Source organism: Myotis brandtii, unplaced genomic scaffold (assembly GCF_000412655.1).
Source record: "Myotis brandtii unplaced genomic scaffold, ASM41265v1 scaffold48, whole genome shotgun sequence".
Lineage (NCBI taxonomy): Eukaryota > Metazoa > Chordata > Mammalia > Chiroptera > Vespertilionidae > Myotis > Myotis brandtii.
Genome location: NW_005368341.1, coordinates 6,958,245 through 6,981,036, shown reverse-complemented (window position 1 = coordinate 6,981,036; position 22,792 = coordinate 6,958,245). Strand labels below are relative to the sequence as shown.

The 22,792-nt window shown below is 35.3% G+C and overlaps 1 protein-coding gene across 5 annotated transcripts in view; it reads left to right on the top strand.

The window, feature by feature from the left end:
- Nucleotides 1-22,792, top strand: part of ANKIB1 (ankyrin repeat and IBR domain containing 1) — a 120,676-nt gene that overhangs the window by 20,681 nt on the left and 77,203 nt on the right. For 3 of the 5 annotated variants that reach the window (XM_014547563.1, XM_014547562.1, XM_014547561.1), the window contains exons 1-3: nucleotides 6,539-6,563; nucleotides 10,722-11,002; nucleotides 13,056-13,356. In XM_014547563.1, the coding sequence (XP_014403049.1) occupies nucleotides 6,555-6,563; nucleotides 10,722-11,002; nucleotides 13,056-13,356 (591 nt within the window). In that variant the 5' untranslated portion in view covers nucleotides 6,539-6,554. Of the gene's footprint in view, nucleotides 1-6,538; nucleotides 6,564-10,721; nucleotides 11,003-13,055; nucleotides 13,357-15,196; nucleotides 15,498-22,792 lie in introns of those variants that run through there. The other 2 variants (XM_005876095.2, XM_014547564.1) reach the window with 2 other exon arrangements.

The window sequence follows — 22,792 nt, the reverse complement described above, 5'->3', positions numbered from 1 at the left end:
TTTTATTGAAGGCTGGTTATGTAGGCAAATTTTGCCTAGAATGTACCAAAATTCCGGGCTCCCAGAGGACAAGCAAATGCTTAGCATATACCATGTTGTTTATACAAACAACCTAGGTATAGTGAGCCAACACCAATCAGTTGTGGAATGGTGTACACCCTCCTTAAATCCACGTTTCCAGACACCATTCAAGGGCCAATCTTGTAAGCAGGTCTTTTTAAGGACAGCCATCTTAGACCTGCAATGTTAATAACCCTTTTCTGTAGAATAGGGTAGCACAGTGGTTCTCAACCTTCTGGCCCTTTAAATACAGTTCCTCATGTCGTGACCCAACCATAAAATTATTTTCGTTGCTACTTCATAACTGTAATGTTGCTACTGTTATGAATCATAATGTAAATATCTGATATGCAGGATGGTCTTAGGCGACCCCTGTGAAAGGGTCATTCCACCGCCAAAGGGGTCGTGACCCACAGGTTGAGAACCGCTGAAGCACATCCTCAGAGAAATGGGGCTGAATTTGTAATATTGAATAAACTTAGTTTAACATGATAAATTACTTCAGGTTTAGCAAGACAATGGATAAAAAACAGTATGAGCTCCTAGCAGCAAAATAGTGTTATACCTTGACTCAATATAATACTTCTAGATTTCTACCCATAACAATTTAAAATGAGTCCTCTAAATGGAAGATATAGCAAAGCCATGTAGACTCACTGACTTTAAGACATTTTATTTATGCTTTGTGGTTAGTGTGAGAAAGGGATTTCTTCTCTTTTAATCCTATTTTGTAAACTTGTACTAAATTTGAATATTCATAATTATTAGAGATATGTTAGGGAACAGTTCTGTTCCCTGACATGAAGACATATAACTTCCAATTACAATTCATTTTTTGAAGATTTCAAGCATTTAATAGTGCTTGCAAACAGTAAAAATTATTACCTTTATAAACAATATTTGATTATACATTTCTAAACTTCCATAAATAGTATATAGTTATTTTTCAGTTGGATATACAGTTTATTTAAGTTTAGGGAGCCTCAAGTTTGAGGCTAAAGGTTTGCCTTTTGAAACATAAGTAATTTTGACTTTTTTTTCAATTGCATCAACTTCCTAATACCAAGATAAAAGACTACCAATTTAAAATTTTCACTTATGTTTATGAAGTAAGGACAATACATTATTCAAAAATTGTGAACACAGACATTGCTGAATAGTCAGAGATGCCAAAGTTGCTGAAATTAAGCAACCATAGCACCATAGCATTACAGCCTTAAATGTTAATTTTTCAGCACTATGAAATTCTGAATTCAAAGTATAAGAAATTGTTGTGAAGGGGGAGTTGAAGTATAACACATAATATTTTGAGTAGTCAAAAAGTCAAATGTATGAAAGCTGAATATTGCCTAAGAAAAATTTTAGCTAACTGAAAAATATATTTGTGTGAGGAGTTCTGTATTTTGTAATAATTGCAGATAATTATGTTTTGATAGGAAATGGAAAAGTGAGAGCGATGCTTCACATATTAGTTGTACCCCAAGTTTTAACTCTTTTCCACTTGTGGCCCTCATGCTAGCTATTTTCAGTGTTCACTTGCCAGCTTGGCAAAAAGGGGCAGTCAGCTGCTGCCCTTTGCAGCTGTTTTCATTTCTTCCTTTTCTCACTGTTGTGTCCTTTTCCACACTGTGAAAGCTATATAGATATAAAAGGTAACAAGAGCAGCAGAATATATGTAGAACATATATATGTTGGATTAATCTCTTTTTTCTTGGTTGCTGAGAAACCTCAGGCAGCCAGACTACCACATATAATTTTTTAGTGCTATCATGATAATACCTTTGTGTTTATGTAGCCATTTTATTTTGAATTCTGCCATATTTTAAGATATTGTAATAACAACAGTTAATTCTCATTTTGGAGTGCATATTACAGGGAAGTTGCTTTCTTTGTTAAAAGATTTTTCTCAGCTTAGATCATTGTCATAGTATTTGCTAATACTCATAAGTTTTCCTATAGACTGTGAGTTTTCATGAACTTCTTCCAGGAAGCTACCAAGAGTAAAGCCATATTTGACTTCGATTTAATATGCAGTTAGGCAGGCTAAATCCCAAATTTCGTAAACCATACTTCATTTTTAGCAATATTTTAGACTAAGATCTCTTGCTCCCTGCTAATGGTGTGTGTATGTGTGTGTGTGTGTGTGTGTGTTCGTGTGTTCGTGTTCGTTCGTTCCATATGCTCACAATGTGAGATTCTATGTACTGTTCCTGGTTTTATACTAAATTCTACAGCCCTTCACTTAGTATTTTTTAAGTGCAATTACATAGGAGAGACTTGTTAATATTGACAGAAACCTAGAAAACTAGTGAAAATGCAGTTACTTTGGTTCAGAAGATAGTTGAACATAGTTCCCAAAGGTCGAACATCTTTTAAGTCATAAAGTCTAGACTACCAGTTATCTATTATTCCTGATCTGGAACATCGAGTTGGTGACAATTTTCTTAAGGTTTTACTGTCTTTTAAAAAGAATGAGTATGACTTGCAGATCCTGATAGGGGAAGGAAGATAAAATGTATTGAGTACCTGCTATGTGCTAGGCACTGTATTACCTACTTTATCTAGGTAATCATGACAATTCTTCAAGGTAGGTGGCTTTATTCCCATTTTACAGATGAGGAAATTGAGATTCATAGAGGTTAAGTGATTTATACTAGAACTAGGAAGTAGTAAATGTGGGATTCCAACCCAAATTGTCTATGCTATGCTCCTTCCATCAAATCAGGGGTTGGCAAGCTGTAGCCCCTTGGCCAAATACCCATGTCTATTTTTGTAAATGAAGTACAAACACTACCACACCCATTCTATTACATATTGCCTATGGCTTTCAAGCTACAATAGCAGAATAGAGTACAGTCATGTGTTGCTTAACAACAGGGATATGCCTCATTCTGAGAAATGCCTCATCAGTCATCGTGCGAACATCATAGAGTACACTGGATATTATAGCCCACTACACATCTAGGCTATATGGTATAGTCTGTTGCTTCTAGACTACAAAACTGTACAGCATATTGTAGTGAATACTGTAGGCAATTGTAATACATTGTATTTGTATATCTAAACATAGAAAAGGTACAGTGAAAATAAAGTATAAAAGGTAAAAAATGGTACACCTCTAGAGGGCACTTACCATAAATGGGAGCTTGCAGGATTAGAAGTTGCTCAGGATGAGTCAGTAAGTTAACAGTGAGTGAATATGAAGACCTAAGACATTACTGAACACTACTGTAGACTCTATAAGCAGTATATACTTAGGCTACACTAAATTTATAAAAAAGAATTTTCTTTAATAATAAATTAACCTTAATTTGCTGTAACTTTTTTACTTTATAAATTTAAAAAATTTTAAGCTTTTCTACTCTTGTAGTAACACAAACACATTATATAGCTATACAAAAATATATTTTTATTTGTATCCTTTTTCTATAAGCTTTTTCTATTTTTAAGTTAAAATTTTTTGTACTTTATAAACGTTTTTGTTAAAAACATAGACACAAACACACTCATTAGACTAGGCCTACACAGGGTCAGGGTCATCAGTATCATTGTCTTCCATCTCCACATCTTGTTTCACTGGAAGGACTTTAGGGGCAGTAATATGCATTGAGCTGTCATATCCTATGACAGTGATGGCGAACCTCTGACACGCGAACTCATTTTTTTGGTTGATTTTTCTTTGTTAAATGGCATTTAAATATATAAAGTAAATATCAAAAATATAAATCTTTGTTTTACTATGGTTGCAAATATCAAAAAATTTCTATATGTGACACGGCACCAGAGTTAAGTTAGGGTTTTCAAAATGCTGACATGCCGAGCTCAAAAGGTTCGCCATCACTGTCCTATGATAACAGTGCCTTCTTCTGGAGTACCTCTTGGAGTACCTGCCTAATCGCTTCCTCAAGAAGGTGTCATTCTTTTCAGAGATGTGTTTCCTGTGGTTTACTTGGTTTGTTTCTTCTTTTTTTAAATCATAGATTTACATGTAAGCAGATAGTGCACTGTGAATAGTTAAAGAAAACCTTTCAGTGTTGTTGTCCATGTTTGCTAACTTTACGGAGCTTGTTGAGGTCTGCAAAAGCTTCTGTTAAACTCTTCACTGTGATTTCTCTTGGGGTTCTTATGTTCTCCTGCAGTTTCCTTTTCTCTTGCCTTTTCTTCAGCTATGTTTTTGTTGTTGTTGTTGTTGTTGTTGTTCCAGTTCCAACAACTCCTTATTAGTCAATTTCTTAGGAACCACCTCTAGGAACTCCTCAATGTCATCTCATCCATGGTCACATTAAAGTTGTTTGCCATCTCAATCACAGCCTTGTTGCTTTTTGCAACCTTTGCGCTATGACATTATGATGGCTATGACGTCATTAGGCAATAGGAACTTTTCAACTGCATTATAATCTTACTAGAGCAGCGGTTCTCAACCTGTGGGTCGCGACCCCTTTGGCGGTCGAACGACCCTTTCACAGGGGTCACCTAAGACCATCCTGCATATCAGATATTTACATTACGATTCATAACAGTAGCAACATTATAGTTATGAAGTAGCAACGAAAATAATTTTCTGGTTGGGTCACAACATGAGGAACTGTATTTAAAGGGCCAGAAGGTTGAGAACCACTGTTAGAGGCTCAGTGCACGAATTCGTGCACAGGTAGAGTCCCTCAGCCTGGCCTGCGGGGATCGGGCCGAAACCGGCCAGTGCAAGAATTCATGCACCGGGCCTCTAGTATACATATAAGATCTTTGGCTAATCTCTTCCTGTTCTTCCCTCCTCCCCCTTCCCTCTGAGATTCATCAGTCTCTTCTATGTTTCCATGCCTGTGCACTGAGCGTCTGCCTTCTGTTGGTCAGTGCATGTCATAGCTACCAGTTGAAGGGTTGCTTAGGCTTTTATATATATAGACTAGGGGCCCAGCACGCGAAATCGTGCAAGACCCAGGACCCAGAGTCCAGCGGCTCGGCGGGACCCAGAAACCCACCCATGCCTCCAGTCAAGTCCTCCAGAGTCAAGCCCCCGTCCACAGCCTCCTGCTGGTCGGTCGTGATGGCATGACGACCACAGGCTTTTTATATAATAGATGGGATTACTCTTATATATGCAGTCCATCATTGACCAAAATATTGTTATGTAGTTCATGACTGTATTTTATTCTTTTTGATCCAGTTGTAAATGGCATTGTTTTCTTAATTTCTCTGATAGTTTGTTATTCATGTATAGAAATGCAGTAGATTTCTGCATATTGATCTTGTATCCTGCAAATTAGTATCATTGTGTATCACAATACATCCATTAGAAAGGCTACTGAAAGGGTGAAAAAAAAAGAAATCTAGTGCTTCAAAGTGCTAACCAAGATAATGAAGTTAAACAACTTACCACATGTCCCAGTAATTCTGCTCCTGGATATTTGCCAAAGGAAAATTAAAACACATATTTACACAAAAACTATATGTGAATGTCATTGTAGTTTTACGTAACAGTTGCCCCAAACTGGAAACAACCAGCATGTCCTGTAATATGTGAATAGTTAAACAAACAGTGGTACATCACAAAATGTAGTACTACTGAGCAATAAAAAGGATTGAACTATTGATTCATGCATCAACACAGATAAATCTTAAACGTATTTTAAAATGCTAAAGCCTGAAAAAGATCTAGCTCAAAACCTGTAATGGCTCCCTATCACAAACAAAATAAAATAAAAACCTTACAATGTTCATCTTTATAATCCCACTGCAATATACACTCTATAGATGCATTGGTTTCTATTTGTTTGTTCACTTATATTTGTTAACTGAAGAAAATAAATATTAATACTTCTGGTGTATAGGTGAAGAAACAACTGAAAGAGATTAAGTTACTTGGTAAAATAGAAACAGAATTTGAACACAGCACTTTCTGACTATTACCCCCTTTTTCTTGCGGTCACAGTTCTTGCTAATACATTAGTCTTAGCACAGTTTCAAAACCAATCTATGTTCCTTAATAGTAAACTGTATATATTTTAAACTTTTCGCTCTGGCCTTGTCCTTCCTAGACCAGTTGAAATCACCCTCCCCACCCCATGATTCTAGTGCATGGTAATAAAAATTACTACATGTTATTGAAGAAGTGAATGAACAGAGTTGATAGCTTAATATATTATTTACCCACATGGTTTCTGTCTGTTGTAGTATATTGACTTTTCATGACTTTTTTCCTTATTTATTTTTTTACCTTACACCTTGATAATTATTTTAGAGTCTTTTTAAAACCATCCTCTCCTTTTTACTCAGTATTATTGTAATAACAATTAGAGCATTTCTTTGGACGTAGAGCTTTTTGGAATTTTCTTCTTTGAGACACATCTTTCTGATTTCAAGAGGGGGGTGGGATTGGACATACTATTTGAGTGAACTTTCTACTTGCTTCTGTTCTGGCTAAAGGAATGTTTAGTTGTAGATTGAAATTGTTGTTATCAGTTGTTGAGTTGTTCTTAACTGCAGAAAGTTGCAGGATGATATGTGTACGTACGCATGTGTAATAATGGGTCTTCTTCCAGTTAAGTGAAAAATATGAGTCACTTATTTTGTTTAGGTCAACAATTTCAATCCATAATTATGACTTTAAGATAATTTACTTTTGTAGAAACAGATAAATTAGGTGTTATTTACATCTGAAGTATTTCATCTTCTGTAAAAGGTTTCTGGCGGTAGTTTATTAATTTAAGTGCACTTGAGTTGTTGCACTGATTATTAACCTATGAATGGGCAAGTTGAGAGACAAAGGTTTAAAGCAAGAGTTATAGAGCCCTTCACATTTAAAAGTTAATGAAAAATTAGGGAAAGCTATCTGGTGTTCATTGGTGGTGTATTTTTCTTACTTTTTTCATTAAATACTTATTAAGTGCTGTGCTTTACTAGTCAGTGATGAAGCTTCACCTGGATTTTCCTGTATAACTTAAAAGCCCAAAATAAGAAATTATTGAAAATCCATCATTTGTATCTTGAAGCTCTCTATATAGATTTATCTTAGAGTTGGAGAAATAGTACTTAAGTGTTTGATTTCAAAAATAAAGGGGGAACAGTCACTTCAGGTTATGCTGCTATAGCTATGAAAAAGTGGAAGGACAAATCTGGCAAGACTTGTGAAAATAAATCTGAGAGGGAATAGAACTATGGCTGCTTTAAATGATGCATTTCCTGGTGACTTTCAGGCTTATTGAACTCATATTTTAAAAATGAAACATACTTGAAAATAACTGAGAACTACAAAAAGATTTCCAGATACCATTATGCTTTCAACATGAGTAACAGTAATATTTAAATGCACATTTAGAGTATTATTGATTTTTTTTTTTAAGTATCTTGGTTGTTTTAACTAAGTACTCCCATGATGATATAATTGCTTTCTTAGATACTTTTTTCACATGTTGGATAGAAATTCTTTTCATATAGGATATTTCTCTAAAGTAATAATGTAATTCAATGACAATGTGTTATTTATTAGTCTAATCGAAAACTCTGAAAATGTTCATAATTTGAGCTATAGTCTATCAGGGAAGAAAGATAAGGCTAGACAACTGAAAGTTTCCAAATCCTTAGGAAAGACCTTTTAGAACCCATATGATTTTTTTTTCCATATGATATTCTTTATATTTTTTTATAAATAAAAATATACAATGAACTGAATGGAGTTTTCATTAAGAATAATAAACTCTTAAAGTGCTTAAAGCAGTACAACAAAACAAATTAGTTCACTAAGGATAAACATATGGCTCCTAGATTCTATGAAAAACAAAAGAAAAATAAAATCCAGGCTGTTGCTAAAAAAATCCCAAAAGTGGCTATAGTATATTGTGATAGATTGTGGGAGGGGGAGTTTGCTCCTCATTCAAGATGAGATGATAAAGAACTTTATGATAAAGGTTTAACAACTCTCTAGAAAGTTAAATAAATTGTTTAAAATTATGTAGCATGATCCAATATGTATATAAGTATTTATAGTATATCTATAATAATAAAAGTGCAATATGCTCATTAGACCCGATGTCCTTCCGGACGACCTTCTGGACGAAGCTGGGGCTGCAGCCACGGGATGGAGGAAGCTGCCCCAGCTTCAAGGGATCCAGGCAGCCACTGTGGCTGCAAGGGAGGAATCCAGGCAGCTGCCACAGCTGCGAAGGCCTCCTCTTGCACGAATTTCATGCACTGGGCTTCTAGTATATATATAGTAGTATATATAAATAGTACATATGCATACAAACACATATTTATATACATTATAAATAAGGCAGTTATTTATCAAAATGCTAATAGTGGTTATCTTCCAGTAAATAGATGATGAGGTTTTGTCCTTTTTCTTTTTTCATATTTTCAAAACATTCTATGTATATGTATTTGCATATTTAGAGTAAAAAGTCAGTAACAACCTTTAAAAGAGCCAAATGATGACCTCCTTAAGTATAGTTGTGTGCCAGAAAGTGTGCTGCTATAATAAGTAGGTAGTTAATACCTATCTCTAAAATAAGTTTAACAGATGTCTTACCCTGCCTGCTCACCTTGATCTCCATACTCAGATATAACATTTATATACAGTGGTGTGTGCACATTGAACTCACCTAAGGAGCTTAAATTCCAAGGCCTGGGTGCCTCCCACTAGAGACTCTGATTTTATTTATCTGGGATGTAGCTTGGCCAATGAAGTTCCCCATGTTATTAAATGTATAGCCAAAGTTGAGAGCCTCTGTTATACAGAAAATTAAAAAGAAAAATAAACCACCCCAGCCAGTGAGGCTCAGCATCGACCCAGCAACCAAGGTCGCTGGTTCAATTCCCAGTCAGGGCACATGCCTGGGTTGCAGGCTCAATTCCCAGTAAACTGTTTGCAGGAGGTAGCCGATAGGTGTTGTTCCTCTCTCATCCATGTTTCTATCTCTCTATCCCTCTCCCTTTCTCTCTAAAAGCCAAAACATTAAAAAAAAAACACAACTAATTTGTTTTTCACTCCTTTAATTTGTATTCTGTTAAAACTGTTACTGCCTCTACAAAGCTTATGTTGAAAAAGTACGTATTATTTTCAACTTTTCTTAATGCTATGTTTTAATGTCCAGTCTGCCACTGAGTTAACTGGGTGACATGATGGATTCTTGTATTCTCCTTCTAAGTTTTTCTCCCTCTAGTCTATCTTCTATAATGTCACAATAACTAATTTTCCAAAGCATAAAATAATTATATTACTGCCCTTCATAAAGCCTTTAATTATCTGTTCTTTACAGGTTAAAGTAAAAGTTTCTCAGTCTGTACCCAACCTAGTATTTTGTTTTATTTTCTGGTAGTTCAACACTAGAGAACTTGAACTTCATTCATACTGAATAAGCCTTTTGTTTTATACCTGCCTTTGCATATGCTGTTTCCTTTATCACTTATTTTGATCATAGTTCAAGAGTAGATTCAGAATCATTTCTTGGAATGGAAGGAAGCTAGCATTTATTGAATACACTAGTCAAGGACTGTGGTAGGTACTTTAAATAAAGTACTTATAATCCTCACAGCCATCCTTAAGAAATAGTCATTTTCTGCCCTGCCAGTGTGGCTTAGTGGTTTAGCGTCAACTTATGAACAAGGATGTCATGGTTTGATTCCCAATCAGGGCCCATACCCGGGTTGCAAGCTCGATCCCCAATGTGGGGTGTGCAGGAGGCAGCCGACCAATGATTCTCTCTCATCATTGATATTTCTATCTCTCTTCCTCCCTCCCTTCCTCTCTGAAATCAATAAAAATATATTTTTTTAAGAAATAGTCATTTTCTTTTACTGTGCAGTTAGGAACCCAAGGCTTTTAGAGGGTAAATAGCTCAAAATTGCACAGCTAGTGTAAGTAGGTAAGAGATTTTGAGCTCCAAATCCAGTGATTGTTTCCATGTCCTTCTTCCTCTGCCCACGTCACATTGTTTCAGTAGTTAATGCCCATATGATTATTATCTTAGCCTCTTTCTAAACATAGTATGTGCAAGTATGTGATGTTTTCAGTTTTGTTTTAAATTCTTCATAGTAGAAATAAATAAATGTAATGGTCTTAAGGTAGAATAAACAGTTTCCATTGTTCTGTGTATAGTCAGTTTTAATACTTTACTGTGACTATCTCATTAATCACTTGAGTTGTATGGTCCTGTATGTTTACATTTGTAACCTTTTCTCTGATGTCCTTATAAGTACTGAGCAGTTTCAATTTAACATCTATTCTGGAGTTCTTATATGAGCAAAAATAAAAATCTACATTTTTCACTATCCCACAAGTTGGTAGAGTCAGATTTATACATAGTTTATATAGAAATTTAAATACATTCACCCATAAAATTCAGTTAAATGCATTTCCTGCTCATGTAAAGAGGAACATTGAAAAGCTACTGTATGTAGATAACTTTAATAGTACAAAGTACAGCCTGTGAAACCTTAGCAGTCTCTGTACTGGAAAATGTTACAGTTTAACAAGAAGTTAATTTGGACAGTGTTAAAAATTTGAGACTTTTTTGGCTAGTAAGATAAATGTAATACTAGTATAAGTTGTCACTTTACATCCTCTTTCTAGATTTTATTAGTGTTCTTAATTGTGATGTTTCTTTAGGATACTGCTTCATAATTATTGTTTCCCAATCTCATTTGATCTTTTTTTTCTCTATTAGAATGTGAAACATGTTGCAGAAGCATTCAAGAAGTGGCTGAAGGGGGAGGAAAAAAGTGCCACTGCCTGTCAGAAAAAAACAACAAAACAAAACATGGGAAATACAACCACCAAATTTCGTAAAGCACTCATCAATGGTGATGAAAACCTGGCCTGCCAAATATATGAAAACAACCCTCAGCTAAAAGAATCCCTTGATCCTAATACATCTTATGGGGAACCCTACCAGCACAATACTCCATTACACTATGCTGCTAGACATGGAATGAATAGAATATTAGGGTAAGTATTACTATAAACAAGTTGATAATAAATTAGTCAAGGGAGAAAAACATATTAGTGAAAGAGGGGAAAAAACCCTGATCTTTGAAAATATATACATACAGATGTGGGTGTTATATGGTATTGTAGTGAATTGAAATTTCTAAAACTGAATATGCTTAAATTATTAGGTATGACTTTTTAAAATTAAGTCTAAATTAGACCAAAAGTTTTAATAATGAGGTTGGTTCACATATTCTTGTTGCTACAATGATTTTGATTCTAGAAAAGTACTTATCAACAAATTGCAGGGACTGGGGCCTATAGCAAAGTTCTTAAGCTCTGATTCACTAGTTGAAGTTGAAAAACAGATACTTTTGCCTTATCTAGTTATGATCAGATTTGAGTTTCCTTTCTTTTAATGGGGTTTAGTTACTTGAGAAGACTTTTCTAAAAGTGAAACATTTCCTTAAAATTTAAAATACTAAAAAACTTAAAGCTTTTCAAGTATTAGTAACAGGGAGTATATTTATTCAAAGATTCTTACCTAATTACAAGGGAGTTAAATTTGATATTTACTAGCTTATAACATGAAAGAAGCAAAGGATAGAAAAGTAGCTCCAAAACAAATTTAGTTTTTTTAGAAGTAGATTATGCAGCTATGGGAGTCTGATGCTAGAACAGAAAGAAAGAAACACTTCTTTGCTTACACAGTGAAATATAATTCTTAAACATGTATTCAAAGCTTTTTAGAACTTAAAAACTTTCAAGCTTTTTAAATTTCATTTTATACAAATTGTTGTTCATATTAAGCTGTTCTTTTTTTTAAAATATATTTTATTGATTTTTTTTACAGAGAGGAAAGGATAGGGATAGAGAGTTAGAAACATCGACGAGAGAGAAACATTGATCAGCTGCCTCCTGCACACCCCCTACTGGGGATGTGCCCACAACCAAGGTACATGCCCTTGACCGGAATCGAACCTGGGACCCTTTAGTCTGCAGGCTGACGCTCTATCCACTGAGCCAAACCGGTTAGGGCAAGCTGCTCTTTTTTATATACCTGAAACATGCCATGTGTGTTCTGTCTACCATGTCCATGCTGCTCTCTTTGCCCCAGAATCCCTTCCCCACTCCACTCAGCTTTCTCTTTCTTTGCTAAATCTTACCCTTCCTTCAAGGTCCTGGGAACGCTTTATCTTCTTAGCCTGTCACAACTCACAAGAACCTCAGTCTTTCTTTTTTTTTTTTTAACTTACACAGCTCTTTTTTGTTTTTATTACTTGTTTGGCATACACTATCTCATTGTATCTTCTCTCTGCCTACCTAAATTGATAAAAGTGTCTTTTTTGTACTTCTAGCATCTAGCATAATATCTTACACAAAGTAAAAATAAATTTTATAAAATCATTGCACAAGGGCCCTGCCTGCTAGCTCAGAGGTTGAGTATCATCCTATGAAACAGGAGGTCACAGTTCGATTCCCGGCCAGGGCACATGCCCAGGTTAGGGGCCGATCCCTAGTATGGGGCATGCAGGAGGCAGCAGATCAGTGATTCTCTCTTATCATTGTAGTTTCTATCTCTTTCCCACTTTCTTTCTCTCTGAAATCAATAAAAATACATTTTAAAAAAATTATTGCACAAGGAAATATTCTTATGACCAGGATTATAGTAAGATTTATGGTGGTATAAACTAATAGGATTTTAAGAAAATATTTGAAATGAAATGTGACAACATCTAGAAAATCTGCATAACTTGGTGAATCAGTACTTTTCAGAAGATCAGTATGTATATGACTTTTTAAAATTATGCATGGGTAAAAGACTATTCATAATGCAAAGTAGATCAGTGGATTTTAATGTAGCAGTGTAGAAGGTTCTTTGATATTAATTTCAGAGTCTGAAAAGTAATCTTTAAGTTTGATTAGCAATAAATGACAACTTGTTGAATTTTTGGTATAGTATCAAATGTGCATATTCATAATTATCTTTTAAATTTGTTATCTTCTATGTATTCTTATTTCAAAGTAGGAAATAATTGATTTTTGTCCTTCTTTTCCTTTACTACTTTAGGACTTTTCTTTTTGGTAGAGATGGAAATCCAAATAAACGGAATGTGCACAATGAAACATCTATGCATTTGTTGTGTATGGGACCTCAAATTATGATATCTGAAGGAGCCCTTCATCCTCGTTTAGCACGCCCCATGGAAGATGATTTTAGAAGAGCAGATTGTCTGCAGATGATCTTAAGATGGAAAGGAGCAAAACTTGACCAAGGGGAATATGAGAGAGCAGCTATTGATGCTGTAGATAACAAAAAAAACACACCCCTGCACTATGCTGCTGCCTCAGGGATGAAAACCTGTGTAGAGGTAAAACTTTGTTGTCTTAAATAATCTGCATGGTAAAATTTTCGTCTTGAAAATGTGTAATAATCAGTGTTTCTTTTGCTTTTTAAAATTGTATTTATTTTGATCTTCACCCAAGGATATTTTTTCCATTGATTTTTTTAGAGAGACTAGAAGGGAGGGAGAGAGACACAGGGCTGGGCAGAGGGCTGGGATCGAACCTGTAACCCAGGTACATACCCTTGACCACAACCCTTAGGTTCAAAGTCTGATGCTCTAACCACTGAGCCAAACCAACCCGTGCATGTTTTGCCTATGTTAACAGTTAACTAGTTGTTTTTGTCCCTTTTGTGGTTCTAAAAGAAGCAGGATTTCTTTTACATAAAGTCATTCCCCTGTTTTAGGTAAATATTAAAAACAAACCCACAGTTACTCAGCAAACCTTGGGAATAAAATGGTATCAAGAGCAATTGAAAATTTGCTAACATCCCTGAAGATAACAGTAATCAATTAAACACTATAATATTGAGAGTAATAGCTTTAGTAGAGACATGTTTTACTTTTTTGCTGATTTTTAGTAGACATTGTATAATAAAATTTATGCATATTGGATATGGCAACTCTTGGCAATGGGAACTATAGTTATAGATCTAGAATTGATCAGTTCCCTAAGCAAGGGATGAATATTAATGAATACATTTATTGGGGTATCTTTAAAAACATTGATAATTTTAAAATGTGCTTCTTTTTCTGTTTAATGTGTATTAAAGTGTTCCTGAATATTGTATTTGAGCTTTTTCCTCTATATAATTTCATATATGGATATATAATATCTAACAACAGGCTTAGTTAAGGTCAGCCATATAATGTAGGATCTTAATTAAGATAAGAAATCATTACTCTCTTTATAGTACCATCACTACTTACAACTGGTTTTTCTCAGTTACATTCATGTCAATTTATACATAACTCATAGGGGTTCTTTCATATAGATATATTTATGATGGGGAGCACTCTCCCTAAGATCACAGAGTATCTACCTTTCCAAAAAGGTAGACCTTTGTTGAAAAAAAAAACACACAAAAAAAGATCCTAATCAGGTTAAATTATATATCTGAAAATTTACTATTTCCTTAATGTTATTCATGTATATATACTTTATACTTCTGAATTGATACCAAAAATATGGATGCCCTTCATTTTCTTACTCAGATTAAAAGATTACAGTTACTTAAATGATTTCTTTAGAGTATCTTTTTGTTGTTGTTATTGACAGTTCTTTACTGTATCTTAGTGTCAATTCTTTTCACTTCTAAAACCCTTATCTTTTGTTTACTGCTATTATTTGTGATATTTATTAATCCTTTAGAGTGTTTTATTTCTTTTTTTAACTCTGAAATCAATAAAAATACATTTTAAAAAAATTATTGCACAAGGAAATATTCTTATGACCAGGATTATAGTAAGATTTATGGTGGTATAAACTAATAGGATTTTAAGAAAATATTTGAAATGAAATGTGACAACATCTAGAAAATCTGCATAACTTGGTGAATCAGTACTTTTCAGAAGATCAGTATGTATATGACTTTTTAAAATTATGCATGGGTAAAAGACTATTCATAATGCAAAGTAGATCAGTGGATTTTAATGTAGCAGTGTAGAAGGTTCTTTGATATTAATTTCAGAGTCTGAAAAGTAATCTTTAAGTTTGATTAGCAATAAATGACAACTTGTTGAATTTTTGGTATAGTATCAAATGTGCATATTCATAATTATCTTTTAAATTTGTTATCTTCTATGTATTCTTATTTCAAAGTAGGAAATAATTGATTTTTGTCCTTCTTTTCCTTTACTACTTTAGGACTTTTCTTTTTGGTAGAGATGGAAATCCAAATAAACGGAATGTGCACAATGAAACATCTATGCATTTGTTGTGTATGGGACCTCAAATTATGATATCTGAAGGAGCCCTTCATCCTCGTTTAGCACGCCCCATGGAAGATGATTTTAGAAGAGCAGATTGTCTGCAGATGATCTTAAGATGGAAAGGAGCAAAACTTGACCAAGGGGAATATGAGAGAGCAGCTATTGATGCTGTAGATAACAAAAAAAACACACCCCTGCACTATGCTGCTGCCTCAGGGATGAAAACCTGTGTAGAGGTAAAACTTTGTTGTCTTAAATAATCTGCATGGTAAAATTTTCGTCTTGAAAATGTGTAATAATCAGTGTTTCTTTTGCTTTTTAAAATTGTATTTATTTTGATCTTCACCCAAGGATATTTTTTCCATTGATTTTTTTAGAGAGACTAGAAGGGAGGGAGAGAGACACAGGGCTGGGCAGAGGGCTGGGATCGAACCTGTAACCCAGGTACATACCCTTGACCACAACCCTTAGGTTCAAAGTCTGATGCTCTAACCACTGAGCCAAACCAACCCGTGCATGTTTTGCCTATGTTAACAGTTAACTAGTTGTTTTTGTCCCTTTTGTGGTTCTAAAAGAAGCAGGATTTCTTTTACATAAAGTCATTCCCCTGTTTTAGGTAAATATTAAAAACAAACCCACAGTTACTCAGCAAACCTTGGGAATAAAATGGTATCAAGAGCAATTGAAAATTTGCTAACATCCCTGAAGATAACAGTAATCAATTAAACACTATAATATTGAGAGTAATAGCTTTAGTAGAGACATGTTTTACTTTTTTGCTGATTTTTAGTAGACATTGTATAATAAAATTTATGCATATTGGATATGGCAACTCTTGGCAATGGGAACTATAGTTATAGATCTAGAATTGATCAGTTCCCTAAGCAAGGGATGAATATTAATGAATACATTTATTGGGGTATCTTTAAAAACATTGATAATTTTAAAATGTGCTTCTTTTTCTGTTTAATGTGTATTAAAGTGTTCCTGAATATTGTATTTGAGCTTTTTCCTCTATATAATTTCATATATGGATATATAATATCTAACAACAGGCTTAGTTAAGGTCAGCCATATAATGTAGGATCTTAATTAAGATAAGAAATCATTACTCTCTTTATAGTACCATCACTACTTACAACTGGTTTTTCTCAGTTACATTCATGTCAATTTATACATAACTCATAGGGGTTCTTTCATATAGATATATTTATGATGGGGAGCACTCTCCCTAAGATCACAGAGTATCTACCTTTCCAAAAAGGTAGACCTTTGTTGAAAAAAAAAACACACAAAAAAAGATCCTAATCAGGTTAAATTATATATCTGAAAATTTACTATTTCCTTAATGTTATTCATGTATATATACTTTATACTTCTGAATTGATACCAAAAATATGGATGCCCTTCATTTTCTTACTCAGATTAAAAGATTACAGTTACTTAAATGATTTCTTTAGAGTATCTTTTTGTTGTTGTTATTGACAGTTCTTTACTGTATCTTAGTGTCAATTCTTTTCACTTCTAAAACCCTTATCTTTTGTTTACTGCTATTATTTGTGATATTTATTAATCCTTTAGAGTGTTTTATTTCTTTTTTTAAAAAATATATTTTATTGATTTTTTACAGAGAGGAAGGGAGAGGGATAGAGAGTTAGAAACATCGATGAGAGAGAAACATCACTCAGCTGCCTCCTGCACACCCCTACCGGGGATGTGCCCGAAACCAAGGTATATGCCCTTGACCGGAATCGAACCCGGGACCCTTCAGTCCACAGGCTGACGTTCTATCCACTGAGCCACACCGGTCAAGGCTAGAGTGTTTTATTTCTTGGGTTTGTGTCACCTTTGCCCACTAGTTAGTCAGTGACAGTTATTAACATGAAACTACTTTTTTCAGGCAATGTTTTCTAACATTGATTCACAGCATGGTAGAAGGATGTCCAGAGGTTTCAGAGGAAAGGAGGTTATTGGCAGAATTCCTGAGGCTTTTACACAAGCCTTTTTGTATATTGTTCTATGCTCACCTCCCGTGAAAGAATCCCTGCTGTAGTGACTCACCATTACTGATGGGACTGTGTCATATTTCTCAAGCGAGTTAGAGTAGACAATAGCTCATTCTTGATAGTAATAAAATGCTCTTAAATTGCTGCCTTAATATCTTACTGCCAAAAATTCTATAAACATTGCTTTAGTAATTGTTGATTTTATAATATGTTTGCAATGACATTCTTATCAAATTGTTCAAAAAAATAGAGTGTAGTGTTTTTACCAGCATTATTTTTTTCCTCAGTGAATGAAATTTGTGCCAGGTTTTATTCTAAACTATCTGACAGGCCTGATGATTTGCTTCATGTGAATGTCTGTATATGTTTTAACTGTTTGATTTATCAGTATATCACATTACATAAACCACACCATTTGATGACTTTTTATTTTTCTATATATTCAGAGGAGCTCTTAGACTTAATGTAAAACATCCCAAATAGAGCCCTATAAATACCTTGGTTACATTTATCCTAGTTTTCATCGGCAAATTTCAGCATATTATTTTACCCATATAGCACTATCTTTAATCTCTTATAGTATACTACAGGCCCGATACACGAAATTCATTCAAGAGTAGGCCTTCCTTCCCCCAGCTGCCGACACTGGCTTCCCTCTGGCGCCCAGGACCCGGGCTTCCCTTGCAGCCCCAGCTTCGTCCAGATGGTCTTCTGGTCTAATTAGCATATTACACTTTTATTATTATAGATATTGGACTGTACACTAGCCCAGCCTTGCGCCCTGGATGACTTTGGTAATGCTTACTATTAAGTAAAATAGAAGATTTTCCTGGGAAAGCATACATTAACTAATTCCCAGAGGTCTTACTGTGTTTTTTAATGCTAGTGCATAGAATACATGCATTTTTAAAAACCTATGTTAGTGTACTTCTTAAAGTATTAGTGGTTATGTATCTTTATTTCATGTCCTACTCCTTTAGTGAACAGGAAAGGCTTAGACTTCTCTTATAAAGTTTACTATCATAGGTAATTTAAATGTGGGTTCCTTCCCACCCCCCAAACTGCTTATTTGACTGCATCATTGTTTTTAGCCCTTTAGACATAAGAATAACAATTATAGCCCTAACCAGTTTGGCTCAGTGGATAGAGTGTCGGCCTGCAGACTGAAAGGTCCCAGGTTCGATTCCAGTCAAGGGCATGTACCTTGGTTGCGGGCACATCCCCAGTGGGAGGTGTGCAGGAGGCAGCTGATAGATGTTTCTCTCTCATCGATGTTTCTAACTCTCTATCCCTCTCCCTTCCTCTCTGTAAAAAATCAATAAAATATATATTTTTTTAAAAGAATAACAATTATAATAACATTTGTATATAATGTTTTTCTAATCTTCATAATGCTCATTGGTACCAAGCATGATATAAAGGGTTTGGCTTAAGTGAGAGAGTATTATCAGGTATTTATTACTGTCTTGGTCCTCACAGTGACTATCTGTAGGACCTTGAGTGAGTCACTCAACCTCTTTGAGATTATCATTCCCAACCATCCAAGACGAAACCATCACAGTTACCTCAAAAGTCCCCATTTAGCCCTAGTCAGTGTGACTCAGTGGATAGAGCATTGACCTATGGACTGAAGGATCCTGGGTTTGATTCCCGTCAAGGATTGCGGGCTCAGTCTCCAGTAGGGGGCATACAAGAGGCAGCTGATCAATGATTCTCTCATCATTGATGTTTCTATTTCTCTCTCTCTTCCTCTCTGAAATCAATAAAAATATATATTTTTCAAAGTCCCCATTTAGCACTAATTTTCTGTTAATCTATGATTGTAATAAAATATATCCCATTTCAGAATCTAAGCCTTTAAGGCTAAATTGATTATTTTATTCCATGGCTAAGGTCAAGCTGTTTTTTGTTTTGTTTTGTTTTTTAACTCTTAAAGGACTTACATCTATGGAAATATATCTTCTCTAGTTATTTAAATATTTTGCTCTCTGTATGTTTACGTAAGAACAAAGTTGATAAAGTTGTCAGTTGGCAATTTCACATGTGCATTTAATAGTTTAAATGGTTTCCTATGGCTCATTTAGAACCAGAGAAATGAAATATTTACTTTAAAACTTCTCCTTCTCCCTATAATAATTGTGTTTCATAGTAAGCTTAAGGTGTGTACACACACACACACACAACGTTAAGAGCCTCTCAATCATAGAGTTTGGGGAACTTTTCAGTGGTTATATGTAGAATATTGCAATGGAATTTCCAGCCCTGAAATCTTTGATGCTATATTGCTTCCTACCTAGTTGACTTCACCATATGATTTTTTCAGGTCTCTCAAGTTCAACATTTCCAAAACTGTACTCAGTCTTCTTTAGCCACTTGTTTCTCTTCTTGATTGCCTTGTTTCTGTTAACGATGCTACTACCATTATCTCTTGATACCTGGATTTACCTTGGACTGATTTTTTGTTTTGTTTTTTATTTTAGGGTTTTTTTGTGGTTTTGTTTGCATCGAACTCATGCTGCTTGTTTGCAGAATAGAGCTCTTCCTTGTCTCTTTTTGCCAGCCCTTCCTTTTTGTTTCTGTTGTCCACTCTTTCTAACACCAGGTGCTTATATTAAACCTTCACTTTGGGGTATTTTTCACGACTTCCTTAAGTAGGAAAATCTGGAGTTTCAAAAATATTAATCATTCAAAATTATTTATGAGATAAAAGTAATGTAAATAATAGTGGACTGCCGAAACCGGTTTGGCTCAGTGGATAGAGCGTTGGCCTGCGGACTGAAAGGTCCCGGGTTCAATTCCGGTCAAGGGCATGTACCTGGGTTGCGGGCACATCCCCAGTGGGAGATGTGCAGGAGGCAGCTGATCGATGTTTCTCTCTCATCAATGTTTCTAACTCTCTATCTCTCTCCCTTCCTCTCTGTAAAAAATCAATAAAATATATTTAAAAAAAAATAATAGTGGACTGTATTGGTGTCAAAATTGGAAATGCTTATATGTTAAACATTTAATAAGGACAAACTATAAATAAAGCCCTTCTAATTCTAATTTTTTTTATATTTCAAAGAATTGTTCTGAGGATCAGCAAACTTTTTTTCTGTGAAAGTCCAGATAGCAAATATTTTAGGCAATTGCTCAACTCTGCCCTTGCAGCTGAAAAGGAGACATAAACTATACAGTAACAAATAGGCCCGGCAGTGTTCAGTAGAACATTGTTTATGGACACTCCCACATAAATTTCTTATATTTTTCACATAGTATTAAATATTCTTATTTTTTTCAACCACTTAAAATGTAAAAACAGTTTTTAGTTCCTGGTCTATACAGAAACAAGCAACAGGCTGGGTTTGGCCCACGGGCCTTAATTTGCAGTGGATCCCTGCATTATGCAAAGAACTGGGAAAGGAGAGCAGGACTGCACGCTTCAGAAGCTTATTTTAAATAGATGAAATAACATTATCAATATGTACAAGTGCTGTATGCTTTAAGATTATACAAAATGGAACTCCTTTAAAACACATCTTCCAAGATGTTAATACAATAAATAATACACTTTTTTCTTAGTTGTTGAGAGTTTTTGTTTTTCTGCTTTGCAATAGAGATGGACTTTGGAGAGGAATGGTGGTTAGGTCTATTAGCATGGCCCAATTAAAATCCAGTGACTTTTCTCCTTTTGGCAGACTCCCTAGCAAAGCCTCATCACTAGACCTCATTTTATTTCTAATAGTGCTTCACATGCCATAGTGATTCAATAAATGGTTGATATGACAGAGGTTGTTGTTTTTGATAGGGCTTAAAAGCATCTTTTTAAAATGAGTATTATCTTAGGTATTTCTTGTGCACTTCTGTTCTACTTGTTTATTCACAGCTCTAATTGTAGCTGCTTGTCAGATCAAATAGAGGTCACTGGAAAACCAAAGATGCTAAGTCACACTTTTTCCTTCCCAGCCACAGAGCCTGTTTGACACTTTGGCAGCTATCAAAGCATTTCACACTTCATTGAAAAGCCATAAAAACCATTCATAGGTCAGACTGAAGAGTTTTACCTAATTATATTGTATTTTTAATACCTGGAATTTTAAAACTGAAAAGAATACAGAATTTGTGGAGCCAGCTCAGCGGTGGAGTAACTCTGCCTATCTGGGACTCAGTTTTCTAATTTTTAATCAAGAAAGATATTGCCTCCAGAATATTATAATGCTAAGGGCCATATAAATCATTTAGGCAGTGGTTTAAGCTCCCCATCCCAGGAGCACTCCAGCACCTCTCCCCTCCCTCTATTCTTTCCCCACAGGCACACACCTCCTAAACTCTAAAGGACACCATGAGACTTGCAACCAGGACAGCAATGGGCAGTGGTAGTTCATCCCAGGCAAACCCCCTGAGATTCTCCCCAAGGTTCCCTTTTCTCTGACTTCTTAATGAGCCAAAGCAGACTAGCCTAGGCTCACTTCCCTAACCCTTTCTTGTTTCACTGTACTCAGTCTTTATAAATGTCCTCTAAAATTCACCTGGACTCGAATTGTGAAGTCTTTCCTGCATGAAGTCAAGAATCCACACCCAGATCCCCTTTCTGGTAATAGTAGTAAGGTTTGAGTGGGTATGATTTCACTTTAAGTATTCAGAGGAGGCTACTCAAAATATCGCCCTCAGACCTGTAGCATCAGTAACTACTGGGAGCTTATTGACACTCATAAAAGAGAAAGATGCAAATTGTACCTTCTAGACTCCCTCCAGCCAATCAGGAGTGAGTATGCAAATTAACCCAACAAAGATGGGTTAATTTGCATAGGCAGGCACCGAGCTGCTGTGGGTGGGGCAGGACGCTTGTGTTCCACACTGCCCCAGGCAATCCGGGCCTCTGGGCAGCGTGGGAAGGCAGAAAGGCGGCTCCGGCCAGAGCAAAGGTGGTACCGGCAGCCAAGGGAAGGAAGGCCTATTCTTGCATGAATCTTCATGCATCAGGCCTCTAGTTATAAATAAAGCCCATCAGACCTCCCGATTCCAAGTCAGAATCTCTAGGGAGTAGACTCCAGGAATGATTTAAGCAAGTTCTCTGGGTAATTTTTTTGCACATTACAGTTCTGTGAAGCACTGTTCTAGGTCTCAAACATATAGATGGAAGTATTTTGTGGAAGGAATGATAAGACAGATCATGTAAAATGAAGATAGAGTCCATAGCAAGGAAAAGAAACTAAATGCCAAGGTCAAGAATTTGGGATTTATTTATAGAAAATTGAGTCACTGAAAATGTTTGATTGGAAAAGTGCTATTAAAAGAAGATACATTAAAATTAGCTTAATGGTTGTAGTGTAGGACAGATTTGAAGAGTAATTCTAAAGCGGTGTTTCTTAAGGTCTTGCTCTGTGAAGAATGATCCTAAGACTGGTGTTGGTATCAATCATTTGGGAAGTTGTTGGAAATGCGGAATCTCATGCCTCACCCCTAACTACTTTTTTTTCCTTTATTGATTAACGTATTACATGTGTCCTTATCCCCCCATTGTTCCCCCACCCCCCACCCCCCAC